The 20,588-nt window shown below is 50.1% G+C and overlaps 1 protein-coding gene across 4 annotated transcripts in view; it reads left to right on the forward strand.

The window, feature by feature from the left end:
- The window catches only part of ADAM33 (ADAM metallopeptidase domain 33), a 90,759-nt gene that overhangs the window by 21,106 nt on the left and 49,065 nt on the right, over nucleotides 1-20,588 (forward strand). For all 4 annotated transcript variants that reach the window (XM_053257791.1, XM_053257793.1, XM_053257792.1 and 1 more), the window contains exon 3: nucleotides 7,492-7,568. In XM_053257791.1, coding sequence (XP_053113766.1) covers nucleotides 7,492-7,568 — 77 coding nt within the window. The remainder of the gene's footprint in view (nucleotides 1-7,491; nucleotides 7,569-20,588) is intronic.

The following is a 20,588-nucleotide window of genomic DNA, read 5'->3' on the forward strand; positions in this document are numbered from 1 at the left end:
GGAAGATGCTGAAAGGCATCATCTCATACTGTGTGGGAGGAGGCAATGGTCAACCCCTCCTGTATTCTACCAGACAACCACAGGGCTCTGTGGTCGCCAGGAGTCGATACCGACTTGACAGCACACTTTACTTTTATGGATATATAGTGGACTCACCACTTGAGACGTCTACATCCCTAAGTAGCGTAAAGTATGGTTATACTTTATACATCTTATAAGTATGGTTTAGCTCTAAGTTTAGTAGTCAACATTGCCAGCCTTCTGATGGTAATATTCCCCCAGCACCCATTCCAATGCATTTTGGGTTTCATGAGTGTTTGTGCATTCAAGGACTTCTAATGAGGGTTGAAAGATCTCTAGGTAATAAGATCTGGCAAGAATGACAAACGAAAGATGGCAACTTGGGTGTGGAACACATCTGTGTAGGCCTAGCAGCACAACATAGAAACCACATCTTCTCAAACACCAACACTGAAATCTTTTGGTGCTTCTGTGGTTCTGATCAGTAGAAGGAGCGGAAAATAGCAAGGTTTGAGAACCACCACTCATGATCTTCAGGGAGTTAGGCACGGGCCACAACAAATCTTCTTCTTCGTAGCCAGCACTATATTTTGACACACAAGAAAAAAAGACCAGAAAATTGGTAATTAAGGCCCTTTCAATAGAAACGGAGAGTCACCCTAAGTGGCACAGCGGGGAAATGCTTGACTGACAAGCAGAAGGTTGCCAGTTTGAATCCCCACTGGTACTATATCGGGCAGCAGAGAACTAGGAAGATGCTGAAGTCATCACCCCTCTTGTATTCTACCAAAGAAAGACCACAGGGCTCTGTGGGCGCCAGGAGTCGAAATCGATTTGACAGCACACTATACCATTAATAGAAACTGACTTGGGGTAATTCAGAGCATCTATTCAAGGGGTAATTCCTTGCTAATTCCCAGGCCAGGATCCACGGAAGCAAAAAACGCAGATTTGAACCTGCCAAGAGGAAGGGTTTTAACCCAAAGGCACGAGCAGCCTGAAAAGGTTCAGTGGTGCTTTGAATGACCACACTGGGCACGCTGCTTGTGGCAACTGCATTTAATTTCCATAAATCACCACACATCAGGGGGGAAAATGCAATACAACCCTGGACTGCAGCAAACTGGCGATGTCCTCCTGATGCTCAGAAAAAAGAGTGTGAACAAAGAGTGGCAGTTCTAGAGGCAAAAAGGCTTGTTCACTCCATCACTTGAATCTAGGTTGAATGTGGGTTAGCAGCATTAGTGTGATTGCGTTAACCCGTGCCGAGGTGGGTATCTGGGGCCATAAGCCACCTCCACGTGGGTTCACACAATCACTTCAGCATTGGTAACCCATATTAAACCTAGATTCAAATGATTGTATGAACAAACCTACTGACTAGCATGGAAGCAACTGTAGAAAGGAGATCGGAGGAAGAATCTACACCTCCTGCATAGTCAAAAGGGCAAAGTGTGCAGGAAAGGTCTGATTTTCTTAAAATGGTTCCAAGTTCTCCAATTACTGGCAGAGGATAGTAATTCTTTCTTTGTTATCTCCAACTCTATATTTCCAACATGTCTCCATTACCTGGGCTGTGATTCAAGCTCTTTGCCTTGTTAGGCACTGGAAATTAGTTGGCTGTTCTTTGGAAGTGACTCAGGCTGTTGCTGGGGCAGGCTAGGTGGGTGGGGCCCTGTGAGGAGGGGTTTTGTAGAGTTGTGCCTGCCCTACTCACTCAGAGGCGATCGCCTTTAGTCTGGAGAAGGGAAGGTCCAGGCATGGTGAACCATGTGATGATGACTGATGTCTGGGCCTCAGGCAATGAGGTGGCTGAATATATATTTGGACCAGCAGCCGGATCTAATCGATCTGACCCACAGAATCAGGCGGGAAGATACAGTGAATTCCCAAGACTTTTGTTTGGAGTCAACACTTGTAGTTTGGCAATGAGCTGTGTATCTCTTAGAAGTACAGTGCACCCTGGGTAAATGCATAATTGGGGTGGGGGAGATATTGGCACCTGGAAGGCATTCTTGCTGTGGGTTTACCCAGAATGCACTGTGCATTTCTTGCCTATTAGTATTCCTTGCCTTTGCACAAACATTTTCTCTGCAGCCAGAGAAAAGGGCCAGACTAGATTAGGGTTGCCATATTCAAGCTCTCCAAAGCTGGGTGCCCCAATTTGCATAGTATGCAAATTAGCATGCATGCATTATGCATATTATTTATTGTTGGTTATTATTATTATATTATGCAAATTAGTTCACAGATAATTTGTGTGATACGAACATTAAGTGTTGCACTTTCCAGTTGACTTGTGTCTGCCCTGGATATTTGCCGGCAGTAGCAGCGTGGTGTAGTGGTTAGAGTGCTGGACTAGGACCGGGGAGACCCGAGTTCAAATCCCCATTCAGCCATGAAACTCGCTGGGTGACTCTGGGCCAGTCGCTTCTCTCTCAGCCTAGCCTACTTCACAGGGTTGTTGTGAGGAGAAACTTAAGTATGTAGTACACCGCTCTGGGCTCCTTGGAGGAAGCGTGGGATATAAGTGTAACAATAATAATAATAACCGACCCTTTCATGCTTGCTCTCTTTGTTGTTTTCTCTGACACGGGTCGCTGCGCAGGTGGGCATGCCTTTCGCGTGAGCGGGTGGGCAGACGCTCCCTGTTGCCTGCCCTCCTGGCCGCCACTGCTGTTTGCAGCGAGCTTTATAATGACATTGCTGTGTGACGCAGCAAGATTGTCATAGTCTGCCCACCTGCCCTCCTTGCTGCTGCTGCCTCCACCCACTGCTTTTACAAGGAGATGGCATGACGGCTCTCTGTCATTACATGACGGAGAGGCTCACCCTCCAAGCAGTGGGTGGAGGCGGCGGCCAAGAGGGTGAGCAGGTGGGCATTCTCCGCCACCCACCTGCCCTCCTTGCCGCTGCAATGGGTGGTTCTCTTGTCTGTGCCTGCCTGCAAGGCATGGGGTGCAGACCGTCACTGCCCCAGCCTGCTTGGCACCCGGGGCGACCATCTCATTCACCCAGCGGGCGGGCCAGCCCTGATGGCAACCCTGGTTCAGCAGATGAATTGTTGGAGAGCTGTGTCTGGATCCTTAGTTTCTCGCTCTCCAGCAGATTTTTTTTAAAACATCCAATCACCGATCTCTAACATCTCATTTAGTTGGGTCCTCAGACCGAGGAAGCGGTTTGGTTTTGCATGTGGAGTTGCCAGCTTCATTTCCTGGCCCTGCTAACACCGAGACATTAAATGGGTGGAAGCTTTTTCTGACCTGGAGAGAAGTGGGGGAGGAAGCATTTGCTACACTTCTCTGTTGAATTGCCATTAAAGGGATCAGGGACTTGCTTTGCCAACTGACCAGAAAATAAACCTGCTTTAAGCCACCTAATGGCGCAGCGGGGAAGCAACCTGCCTAGAGAGCAGGAGGCTGTTGGTTCGAATGCCCGCTGGTGTGCTTCCCAGAACATGGGAAGTAACTTGCCTAGAGAGCAAGAGGTTGCCGGTTCGAATCCCTGCCGATATGTTTCCCAGAACATGGAAAATTCCTATATCCGGCAGCAGCGCTATAGGAAGGTGCTGAAAGGCATAATCTCACACTGCACGGGAGGAGGCCATGGGAAACCCCTCTTGTGTTCTACCAAAGACAACCCCAGGGCTCTGTGGGCGCCAGGAGTCGACACCGATTTGATGACACAACCTTTCTTTTCCTTTGTGTTGCTAGAAAAGCAAGGGGCAGGCCCATTTCCCTTCTTCAGCCGCTGTGTTTTGCTCTGCACCTTAGGCGAATAAACAGCTTGTGCTGGACTTTGCACCAAGGCCCTGTTTAAAACAGGGGGCTGCATGCCCTGAGTGCTTCTGCTGCCCAGGCCTCATCTAGGTACCAGCCTTTTTAATGTGAAGAGTTGTCAGCCCCTAAAGGCCAGAAAAGGAGAGGGCAAAAGCAACCCTCTTTGCGTCTGCCGGCAGAGATTCTCAGAATGGCAAATGCAGTGCTCAAATGCAGAAGTGTCATTAGGGGGTGGCCCCCCAGTGAATTGCACCTCCCTCTTCCATGGCTTCTTCCAGAAAGGAAGGGCAGCCGTGGAGGCACCTGCACAAAGCAAGGGGGAGAGGGCTCCCGGCCTCCCCTGGCTCTCTGCGGCTTCCACCTTCAGTGTGCCTTCGAGTTGGTGTCAACTCCTGGCGCCCACAGAGCCCTGTCTTTGGTAGAGTACAGGAGGGGTTGACCATTGCCTCCTCCCACACAGTATGAGGTGATGCCTTTCAGTATCTTCCTATATCGCTGCTGCCCGATAGAGGTGTTTCCCCATAGTCTGGGGAACATACCAGCGGGGATTTGAACCGGCAACCTCTGGCTTGCTAGTCAAGCCATTTCCTCGCTGCACCATTAGGTGGCTTATGATGATATTAGAGAGACCTTAAAAAAACATAAAGTTATTCTTGGGCCAGGGTATGATGGAGTATAATGGCAACGCCCCTGCCAAAATGCTAAATGTTGTGATGTGTGATGGACGTGTGGCAGACAAAAGCCCTCTTGTGCTTCCCTCCTAAGTTTTAAGCAGATCTCTGCTTCCACTTCAGCAGGTCTCCAAATACCTTGTGAAGAAGTTAAAATGCTTTCTGTCAAATGTTTTTGCCTCTCTGGGACTTAGTTTTTCACGGTGGCGGGGAAAATCCCTGTTTCCCAGTGGTCTCTCCAGGTCATATTTCTGGGTGTGAGCCACAAGGATTCTGGGAAATCTCTACAGAGTGTGTGTGTGTGTGTGTGTGTGTGACACTGAGAGAGAAACTTTAAGAAAGTGCTTCCTCTTTGCATCTCGCCTCAAAGCTAGCTTGGCTCTCATGTTTGGGTTTGGCAATGTTTGTTGATTTCAGGGCCAGATTCCTCAAATTTGTGGGGCTTGGATAAGCATTTGGTAACTGCTTCCCCCACTGTCTTCCCGTGGTGTTGCCTCTGCAGCAATAACTTCAGGATGCTTGATGCAAGCTAAAATGCCATCCGTTGGGAATGGGTTAGGTTTTTGCAGCCAAATGGCTTCAAGGCAGAGTCCCCAGGGGTGGCGGGGGCGGGGCGGAGGGAGCGTTGGGGAGGGGTGCATGCAAAAAGGTCCCCCCCCCGCACCCAACCCTGCCCCAGGAATATGGGGCTGAGGCAGCTTGTAATAGAACTGTGATGGGAACAAGGTGGCGAACACAAGATGGGCTGCTCTCCAAAGGTGAGGTGGAGGCCAGCCTGATGTGAAGAATGGGGTGGCGAGAACCATCTCCTCCTTGCTAAAAGTGTCGTTTTCTGGGAAGGCCTTCAGAGGCACATCTGGTTTCCATGAAAGTTCCCATAGAGCTGAGATACCGGGGTCTGTGTGAGATTCCAGCCTCGGAGAAACCAAGGATGCTTCTTAAAGGGCTTTTTGTTTGGGCTGAACATGGCGTGGGATGTTGATCAGTTCCATAGTCCAGGGGTCTTCAGTTCTGAGTCCCCAGATGCTGGAATACATTTCCCATCATCCCCAGCCACATTCCTTATTGCAAGGTGGGGCGGGGCAGGAGCATGCCAGGAGGAAATGCAGGATAGGCATGCTTTCAGCACATCCCTGCTTATAAGCTCCAGGGCTGGTTTGGGGGAGAAAGTATTGTTGTCTTTTTCTGAGACATTTTCCTCACGACCTGCTCTTGGAATTTAAGAGGAGGGTGGTATTTGCTCCCTATTCCTGACACCCTCCCCTCCAGCATCTGCTTTTGGAAACATTACCATTGCTAGAGTAGGGCCGTCCTCCATATCCCTTCCCAGAGTATTTTGTTTTCCAAAGGTGGGAGAATCTAAGAGCCCTGAAGCTCCATCTTGTTCACCCCCATCTAGGTGAACAAGATGTTCATTGACTGTTCTAGACACTTCCAGAACGTTTGTCCTCATCAGCGATTCAGAGATAGACTGCCACTATTCAGAGATGGACTGCCACTGTACACAGAGGCTCCATTTCTTTATCGTGACTAATAAGCAGTCTCATCGTACAGAGAGCCCTGCTGGATCAGACTCCGAGGTCCATCTAGATGTTTCCCACAGCAGATGCCAGGGGGTTGGGGGACGACAGAGTGGTCTCCTTCCCCTTTCATTTTGCCCCCAGCATCGGGTATGCCAAGGCATTCAGTGGGAAACCTCTCCCAAGTCGGATGGTTCTTAGGCCAAGTGAAGATGCTGCTCACGGGCCTCCTTCTCCCCACTGCTGGAGCTCCTCCACAGATCAGCCCGAACGGCTGGCCGTCGCTTGCGTGCCAGGCCAGCTGAGTCAGTGCTTCCTCCTTCCCTTCATCTCGCCCCGTAATCTTTCTTATTTTTAAACACCTATTTGTCATCTGGCGCCTCCGGGAAGCCAAGGTGCCTGTCTCTAGCCTCCCACAGGATGATACGTTCGGCAGTCGCCCCGAGGGACTGGAGCTGATGATGGACAAAAGACCTTTCGTGTAGGGCCCCCCCTTTTTTATTTTATTTTAAAAAAGTAGAGCTCTGTGTCTGTCTGGCTCAGGAATCTTGCCAATTTCTTTCCTGCCACTGGCAACCAAGCAGAGCAACACTCCACTGCCGGTGCATAGGGCAAGCCCCCCGGCACTGTGGCATATGCCCTCAGGGCAGTGTGGGCAGAGGTGTCGGGAGCTCACTGGCTGGCGGCCGCGGGATGATCTCCACCAGCTTCTCCCCCTGCCGTGCTGGTGTATGCATGCTCTAGGGCGTGCCAGACACATCCCCTGCACAGGACGACATACGCAAGGGGGCGTGGCCACCAGGGGCAAGACGGGCGCGCTGCCTGTCTGCGTATTACACTCGGCGCTTCACTCCCGCCCCATTGGGGTGGGCGCAGATGCGTTCTTTCTCTGCCTCTCTCCAAGTAGAGAGAGAATGCATTTGCCCCGACCCCCAGGGAGGTGGGAGCAAAGGGCCGAGTGCAACAAGCAAAAGGGCAGCCTGCCCCCCATAGAGAGTGGGGGCAGATGAGCAACTCTGGCAGCCCTCCAGAAGTGTGGGGGAAAGCGGGGTGGTGGTGGTGGTGGAGAGCCTCTAATGGCCCCTGGAAGTGCTCAGGGCTGCAGCAGCCAGAAGACACTCGTCCCTCCATGCTCAATGGGAGCCACACGCCTGGGTGTGGGCACTTTTGCACTCTTGCGCAAGAGCGCAAATACTTTATATGGCTTGCCCCTGCTTTGGAAGCACTCTCGTAGGACTTTAAGATCTTCCCTGGAGGCCCTGCTCCGACAGTCCCCTGTGCATGGTTCCCATTCCCATTCCCCTCGGTGGGACTTGTGCAGGAGAACTTCCCAGCAAATTGTGCCACTCAACAGGAGCCCAGGGAGCTGTTTGGATTCCCCGTGTTGGGCACCCAAATGTCTTGGCCCAGCCTGGCTTGCCTGGCAGGGGCCTCCTGTGCTTTGCGTAGAATAGCAGAACCGTGGATGGTTGTGGGCTAATTTTCCTCTCTCTTCTGCAGGCTCCATCACCGGCCCGCGGAGAGGTGGCGGTGACAGCTGAAGGCAGGGAACTTATTCTGGTGCTGGAAAAAAATGAGTAAGTATGTGCATGTCAACGCTGGGGCTGATCACAGACCTGAAGAGGTTCCTGCACCCACCAGGAAAAAATGGACACCTTCAGTTTGCCTTGGGGCATTACGCAGGATGTGTGTAGCTCTGCTCCTTTTGCATGGTTAATAATCTGCCAGCCACGGAAAGGGGTAGAATGACTGTGCAGGGCACTTCCACCTTGCCCCCTGACCAATGGAAATCCTACACAGCGGCCCCGGCCTTCTGGCTTTTGCATTTCAGTTGGCATTGCCTGCACACATTTGTCTGTTTCTGCAGCCTTAGGGGAGAGAACAGGGGTGGACAAGCTCGGCCCTCCAGCTGTTGTTGAACTACGACTCCCATCTTCCTCGGCCATGATTTATTGTGGCTGAGGATGCTGGGAATTGTAGTCCAAAAACAACTGGAGGGCTAAGTTTGCCCATCCTTGGGCTAGGAACTTGATGAAAGGACCCCTCCCCCCCAAGGTTGTTCTGGTAGCTCAGTGAGCTAACACCACATCCCGTTTCACTGTCTAACACTACAAAGTGTGTTTCAGAATACACACCTTCCTGACTATATGGTGGCTTGAACAGCAAGTTTTCCAGTCAGACCCATGAGCAAATTAGAACTTACCTTTCTTGCTCCTCCTTTCCAACCTCTGTCTGAGGATCTTTCTAGGTGGGAATAAAGTGTGGAATATTCAAGCTTTGCACTAAATGTGATCTTACTCCCTGTACACATGCTGGGCAGGAATCTTGCACAGTTTTCACAGCGCCACCTGCTGGCCAGCTCGTGCATTCCAATAAGAACTCACCCTTTCCCACAGTTGCCACAAACTTATTCATGCAAACGTTCTTGGCATGCAAGTGTCATGGCCCAGCCTATCACAGCCCCTGCTCACAGTAGCGATGATGAAGAGGGAGGATCAGCACAAGACCCGGCTCTTCCGGAATCCCCAGGGCCAAATCACACAAGGGTGCCTGCTTGATGTCTGTACAGAGCGTTATATTGCATTGGAAAGTAGCATGGAAACTTGCAGCGCAGCGTGTGTACGGAGAGTAGGTTTGTGCTTGGAACTTGTGTGAGAGCTTTGAATATCCTGCAGGGTTTTTTTTGCCACCTGGAAAGCCCAGGTCTCTTATCTTGCACCTAGCCTGCCTGCTGTTTCTTTTCACAGACCTTGCAGACATTGCTGGGAAGGAGGATTAGTTACCTTACCCTCTTGCACCAGTTCCTTCCATCTGGTGGTAGAGATGTGCATCTTACAAGACTCTTTGTGACTCGTCCTCCAGGGTGATCTCTCTGCCATTAAGAAACATTCTCTGGCCTTTTAGCATTTGATCTGCCTAACAGAAGAGTTGGCTAGCTAGCTAGCACAAGCACCTGCTCATGTGTTCACATTTCCATCTATTACTCTGGGGGTGGGGTGGAGACAGAGCTCCGTGGCAGACTGCATGCAGAAGCTCTCAGGTTCAGTTCTTGGTAGCATCTCCAGGTAAGGTTCCTGATTGAAGCCTTGGAGAGCTGCTCCCAGTCAGTGTAGAGCCCATAATGAGCTGATTGGACCAAGGGTCTGACTTGGAAGAAGGCAGCGTTCCTTTGTTTGCTAGAAACAAAATGTGGCCTGCCCCCAGTCACTGCCTAGAGGCCTGGGGGAGGGGAACGGCATCTGCAGAGTGCAACCTGAGCTACCCAAAGGGCCACCCCCTCCCCCAAATCTGAAGCAAAACCATCAGAGTATTGACTTGGCAAGGGCAGCTGTTAGGAAATTAGGGCAGTCCCTGTGAACTCAGGGTGGTTCTTGGAGCTCAGGGTGTTAATGTCTGAGCTGCAGCCTCCTCTGTCCCTGGCTCACCTCCTCTTTTGGCTCTTGCGTCTGCCAAGCTGAGATGCAGGGCTGTGAAAAGGAGGCTGTTTTGACTTGGGGTGAGCTGAGCACAGCAGGAGAAGAGCCTGTCAGACTGTTGCAGCCAAGCCTGGCCGAATCCTAAAATTCCTGAGGAATTCATAGCAAGGAGAAGGGGCTCTTTGGCCGCCTGATGGCACCCAGGCTCAGGGGCTGGACTGGGCAAAATCTAAGAAGAGAGGTCGTTCTCGGACCACAGAACTTCTGTGCTCCCTCTTCCAATCCTAGGGGAAGACAGGCCACCTTATGAACAGAAGACCAAAGTGATTGCCTAGGTGGTTGTAAACCACCCAGAGATGCACGTTGGGGGAGGTATGCAGATGTAATACATTTAAATAAATAAATAAATAAATAAATAAATAAATAAATAAATAAATAAAAGAAACCTGGCTTGGCAGTCACTGGGCGTTTCAGTTATTCTTCAAATTAAGAAACCTGTACAAATTAGAGGAAACAAAATGGTTTCTATTGGCTTATAGATGACATCATCCCCGGCCACAATGGAATCTGTATGTTAGGTGGTATAGAAATTCAATAAATAATAATAGTAATAATAAACCTAACTGCTGCCTGAAAGCCATCCTGGAAATCTCAATGGTTTGATTATTTGTTTGTTTGTTTGTTTGTTTATTTACCAACCACCCAAAACAATACGTCTCTAGGCCGTGATATTATGAAAGAGAGTTGGAAAATATTCCAGGGATGTTTATCTGAGAAGCTGGCATCTCTGATCTTTAGTTCACTCCAGTGTCTGGCTTGTGTGTGTGGGGTGGGGGTGGGCGAGGGTGGGGGGAGGAACTAACTGCCCCTCCAACCCTATTTTGCACCTGGTTACAGGTAGTGGGAGGAGTTGGTTCTGGATCCCTTTAGGCTGAAATCTGCCTATCCAATTTAACCCACAGGGTTGCTGCAAGCAAAATAAAACAATGTTATTTTTTAAATTTAGAACAATCAGGTGACTAATACATTAAAAAAGTGTGACATGACTAATGCCATTGCAGTGCTCATTAGGGTCCTTTTTTGGGCCCTTCCCTTCTGCTTCAAGGGGAAATGACACCCATCCTGATAATAGGAACATCCCCAATCCAGCTGTATGGGCAGGCCAGCATTTCAGTGACTGTTTCCATGACCCCCACCCATTTCTGCATCTCTCTCTCTCTCTCTGTCTCCCTGTCCACCCTTTGGCAACTAGAACTTGCCTTGGCCATCTGCCGCATGTTCTCCTCCTCCTCCTCGGATAAACAGGCAGGGTTTAAAGATTCCCGCCCAGCCCTCCCCCTTCAGCAATCCCCATCTCCTTGTGTTTGAGGACGGCGTGGCCACCTTGTTCGCTTTTTTGGCTCTTGAATTTGAAATGCCCCACAAAACTGCCAGAGATCGGTTTGGGATTTGAAGGGAGGGAAGTTGTATGTTCTCTGAGGCAAACTCTGTCAAGATGAACTCACAGGAGGCTGAAGTGCTGATGAAAACAAATGTTGCTTAACTCTAAGCAACCCTTGAAACAACAGCTGGCCTCAAAATGGCTTCTGTCTGGTGTTGCCAGGTCAGATGTGTTTAAAAACCAGAGATTTCTGAGGTGAGGCCTGGTGATTCCTAAGACCGGAATCATCGGTCCTGGAAGTGTGTGTGTGGGGTGGGGGTGGAATTGGTGCTGGGAAGGAGCCTGGCAGGAAAAGGGCAGAACTAAGCATTGACCCACACATGGCCTGAGATTATCCTCTGCCACCTTCCAATGGAGAATAAAGCAGAAAGATGGGGAGAAAGGGTCAGTTTTGGCGAGCTGACATAAGAACAGCCCTGCTGGATCAGGCCCAGGAAGGCCCATCTAGTCCAGCATCCTGTTTCACACAGTGGCCCACCAGATGCCTCTGAGAAGACCACAGGCAGGAGTTGAGGGCAGGCCCTTTCTCCTGCTGTTGCTCCCCTGCAACTGGTACTCAGAGGCATCGTGCTTCTGAGGCTGGAGGTGGCCCACAGCCACCAGACTAGTAGCCGTTGATAGACCTGTCCACCATAAATCTGTCTAAGCCTCTTTTAAAGCCATCCAAGCTGGTGGCCATCACCACATTCCATGGCAAAGAATTCCATAGATTAATTATGTGCTGTGTGAAAAAGGACTTCCTTTTCTTGGTCCTAAATTTCCTGACCTACAGTTTCATGGGGTGACCCCTAGTTTTAGTGTTGTGAGAGAGGGAGAATTTTTTTTCTTTGTCCACCCTCTCCACTCCTTGCATAGTTTTATACACCTAGGCCATGTCTCCCCTTAGTCACCTCTTTTCCAAGGTAAAGAGCCCCAAATGCTGTAGCTTAGCCTCATAAGGAAGGTGCTCCAGGCCCCTGACCATCTTGGTTGGCCTCTTCTGCACCTTTTCCAGTTCTAGAATATCCTTCTTGAGATATGGTGACCAAAGCTGTACGCAGTACTCAGATGTGGCCACACCATCGTTTTTTGTGTAAGGGCATTATAATATTAGCATTTGTATTTCCAATCCCCTTCCTTATGACTCCTAGCATGGAATTAGCCATTTTCACCACTGCCGCACACTGAATGGATACTTTCAAAGAGCTCTCCACCACGACCCCAAGATCTCTCTCCTGGTCACTCTGTGATAGCTCAGATCCCATCAGCGTATATGTGAAGTTGGTGTTTTTTGCCCCAATGTGCATCACTTTACACTTACTTGCTTTGAACCACATTTGCCATTTTGTTGCCCACTCACCCAGTTTGGAGAGATCTTTTTGGAGCTCCTCACAATCTGTTGTGGATTTCACTACCCTAAATTGTCATCTGCAAATTTGGCCCCTTTGCCGCTTACTCCAACTTCTAGCTCATTTATGAACAAGTTAAAGAGACATCCCTACTGCTGCCCTAAGTTTCGGTTTTCTGGTGGTTAAGAATGGCTTGTTGCAGCTCAAAGAACACTTTTGGGCCAAAATGACTCTGGCTGGATTTATTATTGACAAATCCATGTTGACTTTTATGAATCGGTGCCTTGCTGCCAAGATGTGTCCAGACTGACTGCTTTATAATCTGTCCTTTCTGCTATTGAAGTACAATGCACTAATCTGGGGTTCTCAAATTTGGGTCCTTGAATGTTGGTGGAATATAATTCCCATCCTCCACAGCCATAGTGGCTTTCAGCAGTCCAGTACCATCTGGGGACACAGTTTGAGAACCCCTGAGAAAACGATACAGGTAAAGTGTGCCATCAAGTCAACTTCAGCTCCTGGTGCCCACAGAGCCCCGTGGTTTTCTTTTGAGTAGAATACAGGAGGGGTTGACCATTGCCGTCTCCTGTGCAGTATGAGATGATGCCTTTCAGCATCTTCCTATATCGCTGCTGCCTGATGTAGTACCAGCGGGGATTTGAACCGGCAACCTTCGGCTTGTTAGTCAAGCATTTCTTGTTGCTAAACCTGAAAAACAGGAAATCTCAAATCTGAGGGCCAAAAGCAAGACCTTAGATAGGGGCAGGCCACCTTGGCTCTCCAGCTGTTGTTGAACTGCAGTTCCTATCACCCCCCCACACACACACAATCAGTTGTGACAGGGGATGATGGGAGTTATAGTTCAACAGCTGGAGAAACCAGGGTTGCCTAACCCTGCCCTTGATCTTGGCTTGCTGACGTGGAGCTACAGACCTTTCAGGGTGGCAGAGCCTCATTTCAGTTTGTTTTGCTTCAGCTAAAAGCCAGACTGAGCTTGCTAGACAGATAATGACGATGCTTAGGAAACTGTTTGGGGACTGTGAAATTAACGGAAGACTTGGTGGCCAAGCCAGGACCTCCATTTTCAGAGCAGGAGGGAAGAAAAGCAGCCTCAACAAGAGGCATCTTCGACCTCGAGTGGCAAGGGTGCACTATTTTTACATTTGTGGTTACTTGCCCTGTCTCCCTGAAAGGATTTCTGGGGCTGTTCTGGATTTCACCCTGCTGCTAACAATGCTGTTTTCTCCTCCACCGCGTTTCCTTTGGCTCCGAAACCCTCCTCTTACTGGGGATTCTGGAATGTTATTTCTCTTCTTTTATATACATATGGATTTTTTGTTGTTGTTGCGGGGAGGACGTGGACAAGGAGGGAAGAGGAGAAAAGAAAACAGAGATGGAGCCTCTCTTCAAGCTCATCGCTGTTGCCAGCACCCTGCTGAAAACCTCACTGAGCTTGGAGCCCGGCTGAGGCAGGAAGTGTTCGGCAGATAGACTTGATCTTGGAAAGCCACGCCAAGGTCAGAAAGCTTGTTGTGACTCTCTTGCCCTCTCACTCTTCAGCGTAACCTAGAAGAGATGGAGAGGGGAGAGGTGTCTGGCCTGGCTGGAAGTGCCTGCTCGGTCATTCCCTTTCCCCATAAAGCAGGGGCTCTCGAACCCGGGCCCCCAGATGTTGTTGGGCGACCACAATGCCCACAGGCAATGTTAATACATCGCAGCAGGGGGTGATGGGAGTTGTAGTCCGACAACCGTGGAGCGCCTTGTGTTGACCCCTCCTTTTCTGGGCTGGCCTCCTGCCTGGTCTCCAGTGCAGAATTATCCTGCCGCCTTCGCTGTAGTTTCAAACAGACTTATTGTGGCTCTCTTGGTGTCCAGCTGCATCTCCCCCATTGCTAAGGGAGTGAGTGGGTGGAGCTGCTTCCCTTCTGCCTCCACACCCCCTCCCCACCATTCACTAGTAGTTGGGGGAGGGGGACACTCTCCAGAGGGATGCACCTTTGAGGACCCTGCAGGGCTTAACCCTGCGTCCTCTGCAACCTGGCATGGGCGGAGAGAGAGACACACTCACATGGGAAACTCATTCTGGGTGAAGGGGGGTGGTTTAAACCAGGGCTTCACAATCGTGGGCCCCCAGAAATCGTCGGACTGCAACTCCTATCATCCCCTGCCACAATTATCTTCAGCCATTGATGGGATTTGCAGTGCAACAACATCTGAGAGCCCCGGGCGAGGGGACCCCCTGGTTTAAACTTTAAATAAAAGGCTTGGGGTGTGTCCTTGGTTGCCCCCCATGATCCTGCCCTCTCTGCTTCAGATTGAACTCCATCCCCTGGAGTCTTTGGGAAGGAAGCTGAAACCTAGCAGGTCGGGATGTGCACGGAATGGATTTTGCGTTCTGTTTCGGCCTCAAAACGAAATGCAAAGTGGCCGAAACAGTGGCTGACCTGGTGGTTTTGACAGAACAAAACTAGAAATGTTGCTAGTGTTTCAGCCCTAGGGAACAATGGGGAAAATAAAAACACTCCATTGTTCCCCATGAGTAGTTCCTAGGAACACCAAAGTGGGTTGTGTGGCAGGGCATGATGGGTGCTACCTACCACCCAACCCACAAAAGAAATGGGCAAGTGGGTGATTTTTAACAAATTTTTAACCTTTTCCCCCAAAGCACCATATGATCCAAAAATTGCCCACTTGCCCACAAACACTGAAACACAAGACAGTGCTTCTGCTGTGAAAAATGCTGTAGTAGCACACAGTAAAAGGGAATTTGTGCATTCCGACACAGAACACACACTTCAAATGCAGTCCAAAAATGGCCAAAAAGGAATCACTGACCCAGAATCCACTGCAAGCCACAGTGCCTGCACTAAATCATTGGCACAAGTTGCAACATTTTGCTGGCGCAATGTTCCACACATCCCTGCAGTGGGGTGACTACTCTGTGAGAGGGCCTCAACGTGTCAGAAAACGGTGGCAGTGAGATTTCCCAGCCCCACCCCAGTTCTTCAGAATGCTGTGCCTTCTGAATATTGTTAAAAATATACCCAACACACAAATGTTCACAGCTTTCCATGATACACATTGACAACAACGAGACTAATGGATGTGAAACACTGGAAAGCAATCATAAATCAAATGTTAAGTGAAATTGCAAAACACGAAGACCCCTTGATTCGAGATATGACTGGGTGAAGTGTCTCAGGAGATAATTTTTGGCCAGAGTGCTTCCAGAGGTAAAAGGGAAGGATGAAGCCGGCCTCCTTGTCTCCTCTTTTGCTGCCACGGCTCCTGTTCTCTGGCTGCTTTCTGTTTTCCGTGGCTGGTGGCAGCAGCAGAGGCAAGGTAGGCCACAGCTGGGGGCAGGCAGATGTGGATCGAAGGAGGCAGCACCAGGCTGGGGTCAAGCCAGGCGCAGGACTGGGCAGGCTACAGCGGGAAGAGCCAAAAGCAACAGGAGACGTGGCTGAGGGTGGGCGAGTGATTGACGACTGGCGTAGGCACCTTCTGCTGGAGTGTCAAGGGACGTTGCTCCGACTGTGAAACCAGTCCTGAAGCAACTGGTCTGTTTTTTGCTACGCAGAGTAATGCCAATTAAAAATGCAGGTCCCTGCCGCAAGGAGCTTACAGCCTGACTTCAGTGGGGATGGGGGAGAGCAAAAGAGGGAGAGAACTCGGGGAAGTGAGCCGGTCCAGTTGCAAGAGAGCACAAGCTGAGGCACGGTGGGCAGCAAGCGAGAAAGGACAGCATCCTTGCTGCGGGCAGAAGAGTGGTGGGCATAAGAACAGCCCTGCTGGATCAGGCCCAAGGCCCATCCAGTCCAGCATCCTGTTTCACACAGTGGCCCACCAGATGCCGCTGGAAGCCACAGGCAGGAGTTGAGGGCATGCCCTGTCTCTTACTGCTGTTACTCCCCTGCAACTGGTACTCAGAGGCATCCTGCCTTTGAGGCTGGAGGTGGCCTATAGCCCTCCAACTAGTAGCCATTGATAGACCTCTCCTCTGTGAAGTCATCCAAACCCCTCTTAAAGGCATCCAGGTTGTTGGCTATCACCACATCCTGTGGCAGAGAGTTCCACAAGTGGATCACGCATTGTGTGAAAAAGTACTTCCGCTTGTTGGTGCTAGACCTCCTGGCAATCAACTTCATGGAGTGACCCCTGGTTCTAGTGTTGTGGGAGAGGGAAAAGAATCTCTCTCTCTCCACTTTCTCCACACCATGCATGATTTTGTAGACCTCGATCATGTCTCCCCTCAGTTGTCTTTTTTCTAAACTAAAAAGCCCCAGGGGTTGTAGCCTTGCCTCATAAGGAAGGTGCTCCAGGCCCCTGATCATCTTGGTTGCCCTCTTCTGCACCTTTTCCAGTTCTACAATGTCCTTTTTAAGATGTGGTGACCAGAATTGTACGCAGCACTCCAAGTGTGGTCGCACCATAGTTTTGTATAAGGGCATTATAATGTTAGCTGTTTTATTTTCAATCCCCTCCCTAATGATCCCTAGCATGGAATTGGCCTTTTTCACAGCTGCCGCACATGGAGTCGACACTTTCAACGGGCATGGAGGAGACACCCATCCCCTGCCTCTGTCTCCAGCACCATAGAGGTACAGTGCACTTAAACATGGAGGTTCCATTATCACAGTGAAACGCCATTAACAGAGCAGCCCTCTATAAGTTGGCCTCATTTGGGCTCTGCTTTAAAAGAAGGAATCCTGTGGCTAAGTGCTCTTATTCCATCCATTTAAAACCCGGCTGCCTGGCATCAGTGGAGCCAGCAGACAGCTGCCTGCCCCTTTCCTCTGGCTCTGCTGCAAATGTGGGCCGCTCTCTCTCCCTCTGTGTGGGTGCTGCTGAGCGGGCTGGGTGTAGCTGCTTTCTGAGAAGCGTGTGGTTCTGGAGGGGCAGAGGCAGCGCCCTGGGGTCAGCTCACTATGGGATAACCCTAAAAACCAAAGTGTGAGGCCAGAGGTGGGCGGGGGAGGCTTCCTGCAGCCGCTCTTACCTGCTGCCACGCACTTGGCTTCCTTTTTGCGTGTCTTTTGAACTTCCGGGTGCTTTTCTAGCCATTCCCCACGATTCAGCTCCCCATGATTTGCTGAATCGGTCTGGCTCCATGAACCAAAGGCTGGACACTGGCTGCATTTGACACACTTGTTCCTTGCTGGGTGAACCCTCAGATGCCAAAAATCTTGTTTTTGATCCATCTTCTTTATTTGTTGTTTCTCTGTGTAAACTGCCCTGAGCCGTTTTTGGAAGGGCGGTATAGAAATCGAATGAATGAATGAATAAATAAAAATCCATCCCAACTTAGCACGCATGCACACCTGCGCAATTCTGAGGAGCTCACCGGGCCTATTTCTCACATTTTCCAACATTTTAGGCCCATTCACATATTATGTTCAACACTCATACAACGAGTATATGAGTGTACACAGGTGCAGTCATTCACATGTTATGCTGAACTCAGGTAAAGAAGTACACTCCCTGTCCGTACAATGCATTTGAAAGGCCAGGTTCACTTTTCAAATGAACCCAGGCACAGTCATTCGCACAAACACATGTACGAGTGTACAGATATCTGTACACTCATACAGCATAATGTCTGAATCGGGCTATTGCCACATTATTAAGGGTTAGAGATTTGGTGATCTCAGCAAGTTAAAGTCAAGCCAAAGGCTCACCATTTGGGCTGCCTTAGTCACAGGTGAGGGCCCTCGCTGAGAAGTGTGGGGCTCCGACCTTAACTTGAGCCATGCAGGCTGTTCATTTGCTGTGATTGGAAAGAGAGCAAAGCAAGGCAGGCTTGACTTTTTTCACCTGCTCTTTCCCCCCTCTTGCACCCCCCCATGGGTGCTGCTAGGGGTGCAAATGGGCACGCCTAGCAAGTAGGACATGTTAGTGGTTACTTGGAGAGGGAAAGGGAGGCGTGTAGGAACCCCGTGCACCAAGCATTTCTGTCCTAGGCGGCAACTGCCTAGGTTTGCCTAGTGGATGGGCCGGCCCTGCAGATGTGCCAGAATCGGAGAGCCATGTTGGCAATTATTGGATCTTGCAGAATTACCATTCTGTAGAAATTCTGCACAAGCTTTGCTGCAGCTCACCACTGCTTGGTGGCAAGATAGATGAAGGAGGCGAAGTTTGGGGTTTTCTGTCCCCCTTGTAGAAGACTTCTGAACAAAACAAAAAAGGCATGAGGTGAAAATTCAAAGTTCTCAGCAACCCTGCAGGGCATTTTGAGGACTGATTGCAGCTGCAGCCCCCAAGTCAACAGCCGGTGTGAGGAAACTCGGCATGGCAGTTCTGTCCCAAGGCAAACCAAGGCGGCTCATGCCATGTGGCAGATTTGGGGTGCCATTAATGATTGGCAGTGTGGAAGGCAGATGGATTGATCCCAATCTAGGAGGAAGTTATCCTGCGCCCCATTGAAATGGATGACGAATGCACAAGAGCCTTGCTGTCTTCTTACACAACACCTCCTGCTCAGGGGAACATAGGAAGCTGCCATATACTGAGTCAGACCATTGGTCTATCTAGCCCAGTATCGTCTTCACAGACTGGCAGCGGCTTCTCCAAGGTTGCAGACCGGAATCTCTCTCAGCCCTATCTTGGAGATGTTGCCTGGGAGGGAACTTGGAACCTTCTGCTCTTCCCAGAGTGGCTCCATCCCCTGAGGGGAATATCTCACAGTGCTCACACATCAAGTCTCCCTTTCATATGCAGCCACGGCAGACCCTGCTTAGCTAAGGGGACAAGTCATGCTTGCCACCACAAGACCAGCTCTCCTCTCCAGGGAGAGGAACTTCCTGCGGAATTGTGCGTGCCCTGTCAAATGAACAGAAAGGTGACCATCTTTGGGTGTTCTGCATCAGGCCTTGTGCCTCCATCAGATGAACCCTGCATTTCTGTAGCCCCGTTCAGACGTTAAGCTGTACGAGTGTACTGATAACTGTACACTCCTGCATGTTTGTGGGGGAATGACTGTACCTGTGTTCATGTTAAAAGTGAACCTGGGTACAGGCCTCTCCAATGCATGGTACAGGATGGAAGCGTAGTGCTGTCCCTGTGTTCAACATAATGTGTGAATGTCTGTACCTGTGTACACTGTACACTTGTAAGAGTGTTGAGCATAATGTGTGAATGAGCCATGTGTGTTTCCCTTCTCTTCCGCTGGGAGGGTCACAAACGAGATCCCACCATGTCTCAATGAAGTGCTGCTTTCTCTGGGTGACCTGCGAGTGGGGGAAACCGAACAGCGACACTGCAGAATCCAGGCTGGCCTCTGTTTTTGATTAATGCTCTTGTCTCCATTCCTGCCTTTTTATCGTCCGTTCCAACATCAGGAAGTGATTTGTCAGCGACGGGGCTGAGCTGTATGTCAGCCTTGGAGCCTCCCAGCAAGGCTGTTGAGAGACGGCAGACAGCTGTGGGAAAAAGCCCGTGATGTGACTCAGCGCAACCTTTTATGGGGAGGGGTGCCAGTATCTGGGGGGGGAGATACCCAGCAGAGAGCAATGAGGCCTGCTCTTTCTCAGAATCGAGAGAAATCCGCGAGATGCAGAACTCCGGCCGGCTTTGCCGCGTGTGTTCTCATAGGTGCCTTTAAAAGGGGATTTGGCAAACATATGGAGGAGCATGGCCACGAGTCATTCTGGCTATATGGAACCTCCATGTTCTGAGGCAGTGTACCCTTGAATATCAGACGCTGGCAACAAGCAACAGGGGAGGGGTGTTGCCTTCAAGCCCTGCTTGTGGGCTTCTCCAACGACACAAAATACAAGCAAATATGGACATTTCTGCTATGAATCCAAACCAAGCACAATCCTACTGTATATTATGTCATAGGTGGGATTCGTCACAAGACGTGGTGCCGACCATAAGCACAGATGGCTTTTCAAAATAGCTAGACAAATCCCTGGTGGAAGAGAGGCCGACCAGTGCCTCTTACCCATGATGGCAGAACGGAGTGCCACGTATAAAGACGCTGGCCAGGGCGACCCGAGGGTTTTTGGTGCCCAGGAGAAGTATAGCTCTGGTGTGGCCTAGAGTTGAGGAGGGTCCTCCCCATCTCTCACAACAGTAGAACTTGAAGTCAGCTAGTGAAACGGATGAGCAGTTGATTTACCAACAAAAGAAAGTACTTCTTTTCGCAGTACAGAATCACTTGTGGAACTCACTTCCACAAGGTGTAGTGATAACTATTCACTTCAAAAGGGGCTTGGAGGAGGAGCAGGGGTCGAGCGAAAATTCAATCCCCCCCCCTTGTTGCTTTCTCTCCCTGGATGTGAGTTTTTGGACTGTCCCCTTTGGGATTTTTAGCTGGGCTTTCTGTCCAGCTGAAACTGGCAATGCAACCTCGTTTCTAGACTCCGGGTTGAAAACCGGCATTCTTTGATCTGGACATTTTAATTGTGAGTA

Source organism: Hemicordylus capensis, chromosome 5, assembly GCF_027244095.1.
Source record: "Hemicordylus capensis ecotype Gifberg chromosome 5, rHemCap1.1.pri, whole genome shotgun sequence".
Taxonomy (NCBI): domain Eukaryota; kingdom Metazoa; phylum Chordata; class Lepidosauria; order Squamata; family Cordylidae; genus Hemicordylus; species Hemicordylus capensis.